Genomic DNA, 15,830 nt, shown 5'->3' on the forward strand with positions numbered 1-15,830 from the left:
TAATCAGGCAATATGTGTGACATTAAACATATCACTGCCCCTATCTGCTCTCATTTCCTTCTATCTGTATAAAAAGGAGATTGGATCAAATCAGTGTTTTTAAGGGGCTTCCATATCCTCACCCTACAGCCACAGGAAATCCTCACCCCATAGCCCCAGGGAAAGAAGAGAAGCAAAAGCTCCTAGCAATAGGGGGCTGTAGGCCCCTATATCCACAACACTTGGGTTTTCTATTTTACCTCTTTGCTATCAAACTATATGGTATTTGAACAAAGTGTTCGAGGCTTTAAAATGTATACTTTCAAAACCACTAGATGATATCTAGCAGCAGTTTTGGCTTTAACATGTCAAATCTGGTGGGGGAATAAGCCTACTTCTTAAAAGGCACAGGGTGCCTCCCTGGCTGACTTTGCTCCCAGCACAATTTAGTCTCCTTTCTTGTCTTGCCCTAAAGGGCTGGAGAGAGGGCAGTTCTTAAGAGAATTAGAGCTCTGCAACCTGGAGATACAAAACGAGATTCAAAAGCAAGTCCAAAGCTATTTTTTTCTCTTTTAGACTCATTCTCTCTCATAAAACTTCATTTAACTTACCATCTTAAAGGAAGAAGAGAAAAGAAAAATCCAGACACGGAAAAAAAAAAAACAAACAAACAACCCCTGTGGAATCTTTTTTAAAAAACACAAATCTTGATTTTTTTTTTTTTTTTTAGATGGAGTCTTGCTCTCTCACCCAGGTGGGAGTGCAGTGGCATGATCTCGGCTCACTGCCACCTCTGCCTCCCTAGTTCAAGCGATTCTCCTGCCTCAGCCTCCCAAGTAAGTGGGACTAGAGGCGTGCACCACCACACCCAGCTAAATTTTTTTTTTTTTTTTTTTTTGTATTTTTAGTAGAGACGGGGTTTCACCATGTTGGTCAGGCTGGTCTCAAACTCCTGACCTCAAATGATCTGCCCACCTCAACCTCCCAAAGTGCTGGGATTACAGGCGTGAGCCACCATTCCCAGCCTAATTTTTATTTTTTCAACTTTTAGGTTCAGAAATACATTTGCAGATTTGTTACATAGGTATTAATAAGCTGTGTGTCATGGGGATTTGGTGTACAGATTATTTCATCACCCAGGTAATAAGCATAGTACCCAATAGCTCATTTTTGGATCCTCACCCTCTTCCTACCCTCCACCCTCAAGTAGGCCCCTGTGTCATTCCCTTCTTTGTGTCCATGTGTACTCAATGTTTAGCTCCTACTTATAAGTGAGAACATGCAGTATTTGGTTTTCTGTTCCTGTGTTATTTTGCTTAGGATAATAGCCTCCAGCTCTATCCATGTTGCTTCAAATAACATGACCTCTTTCTTTTCCATGGCTGCATAGTATTCCATGGTATATATGTACCACATTGTCTTTATCCAGTCTACTATTGATGGTAATTTAGGTTGATTCCATGTCTTTGCTATTGTGAATAGTGCTGCAGTGAACATAACACATGCATGTGTCTTTACGGTAGAATGATTTATAGTCCTTTGGGTATATACCCAATAATGGGATTGCTGGGTCGAGTGGTAATTCTGTTTTAAGTTCTTTGAGAAGTCACTAAACTGCTTTCTACAATGGCTGAACTAATTTACATTCCCACTGGCAGTGTATAAGCATTCCCTTTTCTCTGCAACCGCACCAGCATCTGTTATTTTTTGATCTTTTTATAATAGTCATTCTGACTGGTATGAGATGGTATCTCATTGTGGTTTTGATTTGCATGTAGAATCTTTTAAAAACAGTTACCATTTTCTCTAATTCATTAGAAATTGCCATCCTCACCTATGTGTTTTCATCATTAAACTTTCCAAATGAATTGAAATTATATAGTTTTATTTGCCAAACAATTTTTTTGAAATTCTTGCGGAACAATTTTTCTTGTAATTACCGAGAAAAACTACAAGGACTGTTTTTACTACTTTTCATAGCATTGTCTAACTGAACATTTTTATTACATGTGATTAATAATTTTGCTTATATACAACAGAAAAAAGGTTAAATTATCAGCCAACAAGATAATCTGTATTTTTTCACTTTATCTCTTTCATTGATCAGTTGTGACCTGATCATTCATAGAAAATTTGGAAAATTCAGAAAAGAGAAAAAAAGTATAGAAGGATTTTTTTCCCCATATCACAATCCTTTGGTACTATTTAAACTTTGGCATATTCTTTTGTTGGTATTATACTGTATATTCAACTGTGGTTTTACTCTTTTCATCTAACAGTTTATCATAAACCTTTACATATATGATTTAAAATTCATAAAACATTTTTAGTGCCTTTATAATATCTTTATTAAAGATATACCATAATTTTCTTTTCATCCTATTGCTTGACATTAAATTATAAATGTTACATTATTAATAAATAATTGTTTTTGTTTTTGTTTTGAGATGCGGTCTCTCTCTGTCACCTAGTCTGCAGTGCAGTGGCACGATTGTGGCTCACTGCAGCCTTGACCTGCCGGGGCTCAAGCAGTCCTCCCACCTCACAGTCCTGAATAGCTGGGACTACAGGCATATGCCACCACGCCCAGCTAATTTTTTTGGCATTTCTTTGTTGAGATGGGGTTTTACCGTGTTGCCCAGGCTGGTCTGGAACTCCTGGGCTCAAGTGATCTGCCTGCCTTGACCTCCCAAAGTGCTGGGATTACAGGCATGAGCCACCACACCTAGCCTGTGGAACTTCTTGATCAAAGGGTATGGACATTTTTGTATCTCCGTAGCCACACTTTGCATTAGTGCTCCAAAACTCAAGCTATAAGTTTGCAAATAACTTGTATGATCATAGAACAGCTTTGTGCTGTGAACCCAGTCCAACTGGCTATAAGCTTAAATTTTAGTATTCACGCTTTCATACATTCATTCATTCAACTAATCCTTTTTGACCTTTACCGTGTGCCAGGCAGTGTACTAGATAGGCACTGGGGACACAACAATGAACGAAGCAAACCTAGTCCTTGTCCTCTTGGGGTTTATATTTTAGTGAGAGAGGCAATAATCAGATATTTAATATAATATCAAAGAGTGAGATAAGTGCTATGAAGAAAAATAAACCAGAATACATATGTAGGTATAGAAGCCACGCACGGTGGCTCACGCCTGTAATCCCAGCACTTTGGGAGGTCATGGCATGCAGATCACTTGAGGTCAGGAGTTCAAGACCAGCCTGGACAACATGGTGAAACCCTATCTCTACTAAAAATACAAAAATTAGCCGGGTGTGGTGGCGCGTGCCTGTAATCCTGGCTGCTCAGGAAGCTGAGGCAGGAGAATCACTTGAACCTGGGAGGTGGAGGTTGCAGTGAGCTGAGATTGCACCACTGCACACTAGCCTGGGCAGCAGAGGAAGACTCTGTCTCAAAAACAAAAAAAGAATACATATATAGGTATAGAGAATATGACAAGGTGGAGCTCTGTAGGAATTTTGCAAGTGTTCTTTAGTGATTTGGATCAAGGAACGTACTAGACCCACATTTTTCTCAGGAAACATGGAATGTCAAGCTTTACTTTGGTGATAATAGCAGTCCTTTTTGAGGCTTGCTCTTTTTCCCATACGTGTAGAGAAAATTATGATGTGTCTTTGCTCAGAGATCTGGGAATCCAGGCTGCTTTTGATTCCCATCCTGTCAGGCTTCCTGTCCACATCCCCAGCAGGTTCAACCCATCCATCATAATTGTCCCCAGTGGTCCTTAACTATGTCACATTTTCTCAGAGAATATTAGAGGTGTAACAGAAAAGATGAAATCAATGCAGCAGTAAAATGAAATGTGTCTCTAGAAGGAAATTTCACATTTGACTGAAAATAGACCATCTATTTACAAAATCTTCTTGATTCTATTCTGTTTGATCTTCAACCAGATTTTGATCCATCGTGTGTTTTTGTTCCATGAGAATGCATCAAAGGATGGGGATTTTTCTCCTCAGGAAGTGTTTCAGAGTTCAGGAAGACTCATTTGAATAAAGATACCTTTCAAAGCAATTGCAGAAATTATTCCTAGAAAATTGCTGCTGATCTGAGTGGCCTTTACACTCAAGTCTCTTCTTTTATATATCTCTGCTCGATGAGTTCTGTTTTTGCCTTTTATTGTCTTTGTAAAGGTTAAGGACTCTGACTTCCACTTTTAATTGGCACTTAAGGATTACTTAGACAGTTTCTAGATATTATGAACTGAGAGCCATTGACTTGCAGGCCCCAGAATACTGGAACACTACTCTTTGGGGTTCTCTCCCCATGACCACCTTTACCATTAGGTGGTGTGGGCAGTCGTTCATCTATTTTGATTTCAGAGTTACTAGAAAGAGTTTTCTATCTGAAAAATAGAATACGAAAAAAATCCCCCAGGTTTTTTTCATGGTGCATAAAGTGATGCTATTGGAGATAGTTGCCTTTGATTTGATGGCTTTACTGGCTCCAGAAGTTTATTAAAAAGCCAATACCCCTGCAGGGGTGACACATTAAGTCAGAGAGGCATAGGGTATCAAAATTAGAAGTGCCCTGAGTGATCTCTTAATGGAAACTGAAACGCACAGAAGTGGCTTCCCAAGGCCACAGAGGAAGGTGGTAACAGACTAGATTCTGGGTCTTGTTGCTTCTGATACACCACACTATGTTATGTTCATTAGCACAGTGATAGGAATTAGTTTGACAAATTGCTTTCCAGCCTGTCAAATAAGAAAAAATGAGCTGAGTGCAGTGGGTCATGCCTGTAACCCCAACACTTTGGGAGGCTGGGGTGGGTGGATCGCTTGAGGCCAGGAGTTCAAGACCAGCTTGGGCAAGATAGTGAGACCCTTATCTCTACAAAAAAATTACAAAAATTAGATGGGCGTCATGACATGTGCCAGTAGTTCCACCTACTCGGGAAGCTGAGGTGAGAGGATCACTTGTGCCCAGGAGTTTGAGGCTGCAGCAAGCTATGATCACACAACTGCACTCCAGGCTGGATGACAGAGGGAGACCCTGTCTCTAAAAATAATAATTATCGTTCAGTTTTTTTAAAAGAAAAAGAAAAAAACAGCAGATCAAGGCCAGGTTGGCTCTGATGTACAAGGTGGTAGAAGGAAGACTAAGAAGAGCACAGCTTAGTGAGGAGCCATATGGAGAGTTCTAGACAGTTTAGGCTGTGGGCACTGGTGGTACGGGGGTAGGGGTCAGCATGGGGTAGGGTGGGGAAGAGAAAGCACCCGATGGGAAGGAAGAGGGGCTGATGAAAGGAAATGGAAGAGTAGCAAAGACACACTTCTTATAGTACTTGTTCTCCTTCCTTTGGTTATATATGGATTTGGGTTGTTTAGGAACAGAATTTTGTCTTATAGTAACAAAAATACTGTCTTAGAAATTAAGAAGATCTGCCAACTAGCTTTGTGATCTTGGGCAAGTCATTTAACCTCTCTGAGCCTCAGTTTCCTTCTCTATAGTAAAAACCACATTGACTAGGGCTAAGGCACTGTTAAAGGTTCTTGACACATACTGTAATCATCATAGCAACTCTGCAGGGACCTCTCATTTTTACAGATAAGGAAATTTAGGTTCAGAGGGTGTAGTAACTTGCCCAAGAGTATGTAGCAGATATTGGCAAAGCTTGGATTTGAACCCAGGTTAGCTGGACTTAAGGCCAAGGCTAATTTCTCTGGGCCCGTAATAGCCTATTGAGCAAAAGGCAAGGGCAGAGACCTTCAAGTTCCCTTGTCCTCTAAAATTCAGGCCTGTGACTATGCTGAATTCTGGACCACTGATTAGGTCAGCTAGTCTCTCTGAATATCATGTACATCTTTTGAACAGTTCTAGCCAGCTGAGGTCCTGATGTTTATTCTATAGAAAGCTCAACACATTGTGGACCCTTAACACAATTTAAAAGCAGAGTCAGACAAATAGCATCCCTGGTCTTTGAGAAAGAATAAGGACTCCATCTCTGAGGGACATTCCATTCATATTCTAAATGCAAACTCTCATTTAGAGCCATAAGGTGCAGAAAGAACTTACTCTTTTTCACACAGTGCAATTGCCTGGGCTAATTACTAATGGATATGTTTGGGTATTTGAGAAACTGAACATTGGCTTTTAGTTTCAGAAGGAATTTAGTCTATCCTTCTAGGCAATGGAATGATTATCATTCTCTAAAGATGATATCCATGTGGTATTATCCCAAATACTTGGCCATTTGCCACTATGAGATCCTGCTTGTATCTGATTATGGATCCAGTTTAATGCCACACCCACATACTGTCCACATAAATGAAAAGAACATTTTTCATAAAGACATTTGTCTTAGAAATGTGATTTTCTTTGTGGTAGTTATTTCTAAATTTTATTTATTTATTTATTTATTTGAGAGACAGAGTTTCACTCTGTCACCCAGGCTCGAGTGCAGTGGTGTGATTATAGCTCACTGCAGCCTCGAACTCCTGGGCTCAAGCAATCCTCTCACCTCAGCCTACTGGGTAGCTAGGACTACAGCTGCGCACCACCACACCCAGCTAGTATTTCTAAATTTTAGAATGCAACACTGGGTCTATCTTTTTTGCTTAACATCTGTGACTTACTAACATATGTAATCATCATCCTGCTTTCCTGTTTTTTGTTTTGGATTTAGAATTTTGCCTAAATAACTGCTCCAGAAACTCTCAAAGTTATCTAATTAGCGATTACACTTTGCAAACAAAGAACATTTCCCAGCTAGTTAGTTAGAGCAAGATGCTAATAATTAGGCCACAGGTTTGGGCTTCATGTGGGCCAATTAGTGAATACAGGCATCTCGCAAAGGTATGATTGTGACCCAAGAAGCACCAGGTGAGAATACAATGTTTTGACAGAAATCCTTCTTGGCTAGAAGGAAAAAAAAAATTGCTGTCAAGTCAGTAATATCATATTGGGAGTACAGCACATCTTAAAAAAGGAGGGAAAGAGAGAGGAAGGAAGAGAAAAAGAAAAAGAGAAAGAAGAGAGGGAAGGGGAAAGAAGGGAAGGAGGGAGGGAGGAAGGAAGGAAAGAAAGGAAGGAGGGAGGAAAGAAGGCAGAGGAAAAGAAAAAGAAGGAAAGAAAGAAGAAAGAAAGCCAACAAATAATAGTAGATAAGTTCACAGAGATAATAAAGAATAACAGAATGAGCCAGAACCTGAAGCATGGCATGACCTTTAATCAGGGCTCTTATTCCTAGCAGGCTGTGAAGCAGCTTTGTCTTTACCTGCTCAATGGATCTCAAAATGCTGATGCACTGCTTTAATTTGGGAAGCCTTTCTCTTGAGAGGCATGTCTTTTCTTGCTCCAAGTCTAAAGTGCTCCCAAGTGTGGCATTCTCTGTGACAGATGTACTACAGTTATGCTTTAGCTGACTCCAAACCGATAGCTTCCCAGTGCCTGAGTGGTCTGTTTGATGTCCAGGAGTATGTTTCCTTTGAGAGCAGGTCTTTGCTGGAATATCATCCAAGAAGGTAGAAAGGTGTAATCCCTTTGTTCTAAAACAGCCACTGATAAATTTTGCTCCCACTGCCACCCAAAGCTGTTCTTTCAGAAGGTCTAAAATGCATTTGCTGATGTACGTAAAAACCCTAGACCCACCCCATGGAAAGGCACTGTCTGAGAGAGACGTGAGTTCTCTCCTTTCTCAACTTCTGCCAAGGTTGTCCCATTTTCATAGATGGTCCTAATTCCACATGTCTCGCTGTGAAGATAAGAAGTTTCAGAATATTGCCAAGAAGACAAGATTCTCTGGCAAATCTCCCATCGATAGCTTTGCTTCTTATAGAAGTCTCAGAGTCCTGTTGACTGAATCACACGTGACTGGCAGGACCAGCCATCTCCATACATGTCCATCTGTGATTATTTTGCATGTCTGTTTCTCACTGATGAAGCACTGTCATTCTTCTCTGAATTCTAATTCCTAGTATCAGAGACCGTTCCTGAAGGGAGGGAGCAATGTGGCCATAGAGGCCATTTCTGTCGGAACATGTGCCACTTGTCTTCTACCAGGAGTGGCAGCCTCTCCTGCCAGCACTGGTGGCTGCTGAAGGGGGCATTACTTCTCCAACTTTCTCTTGCCCATCCAAGAAGAAGGAATTTATTTTCATCTACCAAGTAGCTTGCATTCTCTTCTGGCACCCTGATTAGATCAGAAAGGGATAGAAGCTTGGCGAGAAGATTTTTTCCCTCATTTTTATGCCTTATAACAACTCAAGTTAAAAGTACACAAAAAGCTCACTGCTGTTTAAAGTCTGCTTCTAAAGTGAAAGGAAATTTGCACTTTTGGACTTAACACTTGTTTTTCAGCATTTTTACTTGAGATGGCAGTCTAATTAATTATTCCACGGCCCAGGACCGGAGAAAAGAAAACGCGTGAATAATCTGATATAGTAATACTCAACACAGTGCTGTGGCGTAATCGTTATGGATAAATTGCTGGGGGGGGGGGGTTCTTTGAGTTTTTTGAAAACTCTTCAAAATGCGAAGAGCAATAATAACCCTACAGTTTGGTAAAGATGGGCTTATACATCTGAGAACGCTGACATGTTGAAAACAATCTATTCCTTACATACCTAAGCAAGAAGAAACAATTATTACAGTAAGTTAACACCGGGTTTACTGACGAGAACTCAGGGCCTGAAAATCTGTACCCTCCCTCTCCCCCAGCCCCTCCAAGCCATCAGGAACATTTAGATCTTGGGCAGAGTGTCTGTTTTCAGTAGAATAGGTTCTGAGAATTGAAATGTAGTGGTTACAGAGTGGTCATTGACACAACACAATTTACCTTTCCTTTTTTTTAGGTGGGGGTGACATGTATTGCTATTGTCATCTAAACAACCTCTGATTTGATTTTTTAAATAGCATTTATTATTTTTAACATAGAAAGTGTAAAGAACAAAAAAAATTGCTCAGCATCCGAGTCTTAGAAATTTACCAATTATAAATAAAAGTATTTTCATAGCTTAAAACGTCAATACAGGTGGGAACAAAATGAAAAGCAAATGCTCCCTTGGTTTTGTTATCAGATTTGTGATCCTAATCCACCTGGGACAGCCCCAGATATGTTCCTAAGAAGAAACCAGACTTAAGAATAAAAGAACACGTGTCAAGAGAAACCTAAGAATGACAAAGGTGATAACATATAACATAATGTTCCTTGTAAAAATGACCTCTGGATATTAAGAGAAGATGGCAGAAGAACTATAAAATGCTAAAAAGTGATGATCTTTTATGAAGTCAGAAACAACTTTTAACGGGCACATTTGAAGTTATCCTAAGGAATGCGAAGAAAGGCTTCGCCCTGTTTTTCAGACTGGTGGATAAGCTGTGATCAAGGAATCAGCAACATGCTTCTCAGACCATGCGTGCATGTGTAAAAACTAAATCACAGAGATTGGGGGTCAGGTGATTGTATCAAAGTAAACTAAATGCATAATTTTTTATGACTGGTTTCCTTGAACAATTTTATAACACTTTTATAAAAATGTTAATAGATTTGAGTGATCTCTAAGATATCCATCTGGTAATGAGTTTTAATGATATATACTAGCTAGACTTTCGTATTATGACGTGTGTGTTAAATCAGTGCTAGGATTCATATCTTCCCACCATTGAATGCTAAATGATAATGTAGTGTGTGTCTTGACCACTCATTTAAAGGAGATCATAATATCTTTCACTTCTAAAATATATTTCTTTTTTTCCACAGGCCATGAAAGTCAAAACACCTTTGAGAGCCCTGAAATCACTGTGGGATTATGACTTTTTAATTTATGATGGTGTCATAGACAATACAGCCCCAGACTTCTTAGCATTCAAGGAACATTTTAGCTTAGCTTGGGGAGGTATTTTTTCTCTCTTGGAACACGTCGAGAAGTTTCTCAGGAACTATGCTATACCAGAAGTCAAAATAAAAGGGAATAATTTGGTGGCCCTCCTTCCAGAGTTTGAGCTGACGAATAAACTTAGCAGATATGACCTTCTCTCAGTGTTAGAGGACCCAGCTCATGTCCAAATGCTGATAAATCTTCCAGGGCAAAGGTACAAGGGCCAAGATGGAAATTCGGAGGCCGCCATGAAGATCCAAGCCACATGGAAATGCTACAAAGCAAGAAAATTCTTCCTCTTTTATCGCCAGCAGAAGTGGGCATCAGGTGTGATTGCCATTGCTTGGCTGTTATATTGCCATAAGACTCGACTAAAGAAGATACTAAAGGAATCACGTCAGAGACACCTGGAGAATTTTCGCATTCGAGCCAAGGTGCACAAGGCTGCCAGCTGTTAAGGCAGACCTCTTTTTCTAAACATTTCGTGCTTGAGCGGTTGTAATAAGTTGTCTCTTTATCTTCCCTTTCTCTTTCCAACTACCCTCCTCGCCTCAGACTCCCACGCTTTTCACTCCCCTCAATGTATGATGCACAAACCCCACATTTGTTTGTGCATCATAGTTTAGCCCTAATCAAGAATCTGGCTTTCGTGCCTGCAAAATCTGTTGCAATTTTTCTATAGAAAAAAAAAAAGTCCCTTCACTTTGACTATGGTAGTTCTGTCAGAAAATCAATGTTTTAACTGCATTACTTTTTCTCCCTATATATACCTTCTGGCACTTTAATTTGCTCAGAAAAAAAAAAATCCTCTCTTGTCTACATTGCTGTCACCACTTTGTCAGAAAGTATTTAAGTTTGCAGACAGCCTTTTAATTAGTGCTCACAATTTCATTTATGTTTGCTTTCTCTTTTTTTCATTCATATTCTGTTAATTAAGTGAGCTGCCTCTAATCTTCCCCTGCCAGTAGCATCATGTAGCCACCTAATTAAATTAATTGGGGAAGATGTTTTAAGTATGTAATTAAATCAATTAATATAATTTATGCCTGGCTTAACTGTACAGTGGAAAAACAGCTGAAGTTTGACTAGATGAATCCACTACAGCTTCCTGTCACTGATCAATGCTCTTCTTGATTTTTAGCATCTGGCAGCCAACTGGAATCGCATCAGGACCTCCAGGAGGACTATTATCCATATCCCATCATTAGGTATAACACTTTTGCCTGCAAATCTATCAGCAACCTCTATTACCCACCACATTATGGCTCCTTGATTGAGTTCAAGGAAGGCCCCTTGTTTTATTCAAATTGGTCTCGGCAGGAAAATGTTCTCGACATGATGAGAGTAATAACACAGGGCCCTCGCTTGAAACGGCGTTTAATTTGGGGATTAAGCAAATAAAGTCATTATGTGGGGGCTGCTATTCAGTGGAGAGGTGATTTGCTGTAATTCGCTTTCATCTGTATGAAATGAACTAAAAAGTTGTATTTTTCCCCCTGAAATAACAGATAATGTTTTCGATCTTCTTTAATGATAGAAGAACACAGGCTTGTATGTGTTGTTGCTGTTACGCCAATAAGCCAGGATATTGCTTGTACACTGTTTTTAATCAAATGTGCAGTCAAAATGATAAGCTACATTCTCTGAAATTATTTAGTTCTAATTACGAGCAGATGGGATGCTTTATTTGCACCTAGGGCGCCTGAGCAAAAGGAAATGCTGTGTGAACAAGAATAATTAAGAAGTTGAATAGTGTTTTTTGTGCTTAAATAATCTGCAGTTTCATGTTAATTAGCACTAATGTAATTATTTAATTACATTTATGAATTGGGGAACTTAAAAGCTGTTGTCTGAAACACACTGGTAAAAAAGGTATGCCAAAATGACATTGGGAATTTCAGAAATTTGCATTGGAGTTTCTTTTAAGACATGAGCTACTGTCAACATGTTTGGGATTTGTTTGCTTCCTTATTTTGTTTTGTTTTGTTTTGCATCTCACTAGTGTGTTAAATTTCCTTGGTGAGGTCAGATTTCCTAAGCTGACTTGGTAGAGTTTTGACAAGCAGCACAACCCATTGAATCTCTTTGTTACATACATATTAGCTCTTTGTTAAAGTCTTTTAAGTAGAGCAATGCATTAAGTGATCTGTTGTAACAGAATTCTGGATTGCAGTTTATTCATATTCATATGTGAGCATAACCAGTTTGTGTACTTATGTGTAGTGTAGAAACATAACACATTTAAACAGTAATATGAAAAGAAAAAACATTTAAATCATTATACAATACAATTATTTTTAAATTAGTAAAATATCAATAATAAAATAAGGCAATCTTTTCAAGACTCTGGAGTACTTAGATCTAAGTACTTACAGAAGGTTAAGAAAATACTTGCATTGCACAGAGCCTTTTAGTTTTGGTCTACCTCATGGCTCATGAAAGAAATTTGTTTCTTCTTAGGATCTAAGTGAGGTATAGGATCTGAATTTCATTCTAAGTTAGGCTTTTGTTTTGATGAGACTACTTTTACACACAAAATTAGTTCACACACAGAAATTGCACTTGTAGTTGATTGCAACCAAAGAGGCTAATTGCAGACTCCATTAGTTGACTTGAGTCCTTCGAATAAGGTGCAGGAGGCTTTGCTTCTGCAACTAATTGTGGACCAGACCTGATATTATATGGGAAATTTTGTTTTGCTTTCTCTATACAGGGCCCCCCACTTTGCAAAGTTGCTTAGCACAAAGGTGTGATAGACACAAACTTCTTTACTCCTATACTCCCACCTCTGACCCTCCTAAAAACTTCCATGCAGTCTGCTCTGCAGAGAAGCTTGATACAAAGGAGTTTCCAAAGAAGTAAAAATTTGAAAGTAATCGTTATGTAAACTAGGTAATAAAAAAAATTTGAGTGAAAGTGTCTTAAAATTTCAAAAGGGCTTACTGAATAAAAATTATGTGGGAGTTCCCAGCACTTTGGGAGGATTGCTTGAGGCCAGGAGTTCAAGACTAGGCTGAACAACATAGTGAGACCCTGTTTTAGAAAGTTTCAAAAATTAGCCAGGCATGGTGGCGCAGGCCTGTAGTCCTTCTACTGAGAAGGCTAAGGAGGGAAGATCACTTGAGCCCAGGAGTTTGAGATTACAGTGAGCTATGATCATCCCACTGCATTCCAGCCTGGATGACAGAGACACTGTGTCTAAAAAAATTAATAAAATAAAATAAATTAAGTGGGAGAATAATCTGGTCAAAGAAGCTAGAAATAGAAAACGTTATTTTAAATATGATATTAAAACTAGTTTTCTTCTGGATTACACATATTCAGTTTAAATAAATACATAATAAATATGAAAGTCTTCCCTAATGTAGCAATTTTTGTTTGTTAACAACATGATACCCATTTTAAAGAAAAACTGCTAATTATGTAATTTCTAAGAGATAAGAACAAGCTCAGATTTCTTCTCAAATGAGCATTTTAAAAGATTAATTGCACACTTTCAAAAGAGAATAATACCTGGGCTTTGATCCTATAGTATTTGTTTCTACAATCTTTGTTTTGGATTTTTTTTTTTTTTTTGAGACAGAGTCTCACTCTGTCACCCAGGCTGGAGTGCAGTGGTGCGATCTCGGCTCAGTGCAACCTCCGCCTCCCGGGTTCAAGCAATTCTCCTGCCTCAGCCTCCTAAGTAGCTGGGATTATAGGCATGTACCACCACGCCTGGCTAATTTTTGTATTTTCAGTAGAGACGGGGTTTCACCATGTTGGCCAGGCTGGTCTGGAACCCCTGACCTCAAGTGATCCACCAGCCTCAGCCTCCCAAAGTGCTGGGATTATAGGTGTGCGCCACCGCATCCGGCCGTGCTTTGGATTTTATACAAATGACTTGTGAACATTAAATTAAGTAACAACAAGCTGTCATCTCCTACCTATTCCACAGATAGAATTCTCAAACTATGTATATATTTTTAAGGATATAGGGTACCCTTTTTTTGTGTACCACATCCCTGGGAGTCCTTAAAGAAGATTTCAGCTAGATGCCACAAACTTCTTTGTCTCATGCACCAGGGACTGACCTATACAATTCATAAAAATAGAAGTGGATGAAAGTGAAGCAAATTTTTTCTCTAAATGTACTGGAAGAAAACTAATCTATTCAATCTAGTAATTTCATTTCCAAAGTTGAGACAGATTCACTAGTCAAAATCAGTTGGTAGGACTGTCTGGTTCAGGTAGGCATTTAACACAAGTTGCAGCCTTGTCCTCTTTTTCTCTTGCCATAGGAAATTTGCTGTAGAATTAGCTCTACAAATAATTACACCATGCTGCTAGCCAATTGGGGCTGCACTAACTTGTTTGAACCCTTCAAATGAAAGCTAAGTAGTTGATAACTGCATAATATATTGTAGTTGTAAGCATTTGGTTATTTATGCAGTTTTGCACACATGGGAATAATTGCATTTTCCAAACTGGTGATCACAGAAAGGATGGCCTTTCAGTAATGTTTTTGACCACAAAATATTTATAAAGTATTTTAAAATCTGTGGCTTGGTAATATGAACAGTAAGACAATTAAACATTGTGGAGTAACCTCTTTGAAAGGAGGACTTAGGCCAGGTGTGATGGCTCACGCCTGTAATCCCAATCCTTCAAGAGGCCAAGGCGGGCAGATCACGAGGTCAAGAGATCGAGACCATCCTGGCCAACATGGTGAAACCCCGTTTCTACTAAAAATACAAAAATTAGCTGGGTGTGGTGGCACGCACCTGTAGTCCCAGCTACTCAGGAGGCTGAAGCAGGAGAATCGCTTGAACCTGGGAGGCGGAGGTTGCAGTGAGCCGAGATCACGCCACTGCACTCTAGCCTGGAGACACAGCGAGATTCCATCTCAAAAAAAAAAAAAAAAAAGAAAAAAAAAAAAAGAAAGGAGGACTTATGAAACTTGATTGTTATATATTTCAGATAGTATTCCTAGATATAACAAAAATTTTAGCTATTTTTAACCCACAAGAGAAGTGGAATGCTGCTGTCAAAAAAACCTGATTTGCCTTGTAATTTTATAAGATGATAAAGAAACATTTTTCAGAGTTTATAGGCTGATCTCTTAATTGGATATTACCTATTTTATCATTTTTATTAATATAATTATAACAAAATAATCTACAGTGGTTCATAACAGGAATAAAATATTAGGGTCTATTTTAAGCAAAATCTATCAATCAAATGAGAAAGAACCTGAAGAATCCTAATTCCTCTAGAAAAACCAGATGTCTAAATAAAACCTACAGACTAATTTTGCTCCCAGTTTCTTTGGCCAAGTATTTCCTCCACTTCTAATTTAACCCCTGTGCTTCTTTACTGCAGCACATCACTTGGTGCTACGTATAAACTCAGTTGCTTTTTAAAATATATTGACATTAAATGAGACGTGCCAAGTATGGGGCTCTGCTGCTGTGAGCAGTATATGAAGCCACTGCCAGCCAATTAAACCCCCAGGGATGAGTTTTCACTCTCACTTCTCCTCCTCCTTTAAAGTAAAAATAGAGGTGGGATTTTTTTTTCTTTTCTCTGTGTAATCTTTTATTTCACTGCCAATTGACTTGATGACTAAAAAGAATGTATATAGTTCAGTTCCATATTTTCCCTCTGTGCCCTATTTTAGCAAGTTATTCTTGGGGTTAAAACAAGTAGTGGTCTTCAAATTCTTCTTTCCATAAAAATTATGGATCCTGTTATTATGAAGTTCATGAAATACAGCATTTTCCAGCTCATCTGTACTTTCACAGAAGCCTACGAGAAAGGATAGGGAAACTTACTTTTGTGTGCAACCGATCATATGCTGAACTGAGAAAGTCCCAAATGCTTATGAGACTCTTGCTTCCTAACTCTGTGCTCTTCTGCCAAGAGATAAAAGCTTGAACTCACCTACATTTGTGAACAGGGGCAGAGTGGAGGATGGCAGCCAACGGCGTTAGATCTGCAATCACTTTTTACTATGCCTCCACGCACAC

The 15,830-nt window shown here is 39.0% G+C and overlaps 1 protein-coding gene across 28 annotated transcripts in view; it reads left to right on the forward strand.

The window, feature by feature from the left end:
• Positions 1-15,830, forward strand: part of IQCH (IQ motif containing H) — a 249,328-nt gene that overhangs the window by 105,452 nt on the left and 128,046 nt on the right. For all 28 annotated transcript variants that reach the window (XR_008621111.2, XR_008621113.2, XR_008621115.2 and 25 more), the window contains 2 exons: positions 9,705-10,256; positions 10,964-11,030. Coding sequence is in view for 22 of the 28 variants with exons in the window: in XM_034939000.3 (XP_034794891.1) it covers positions 9,705-10,256; positions 10,964-11,030 (619 nt within the window). In the remaining 6 variants the exon portion in view is untranslated. The remainder of the gene's footprint in view (positions 1-9,704; positions 10,257-10,963; positions 11,031-15,830) is intronic.

The sequence above is a fragment of the Pan paniscus genome, chromosome 16 (assembly GCF_029289425.2).
Source record: "Pan paniscus chromosome 16, NHGRI_mPanPan1-v2.0_pri, whole genome shotgun sequence".
NCBI lineage: Eukaryota > Metazoa > Chordata > Mammalia > Primates > Hominidae > Pan > Pan paniscus.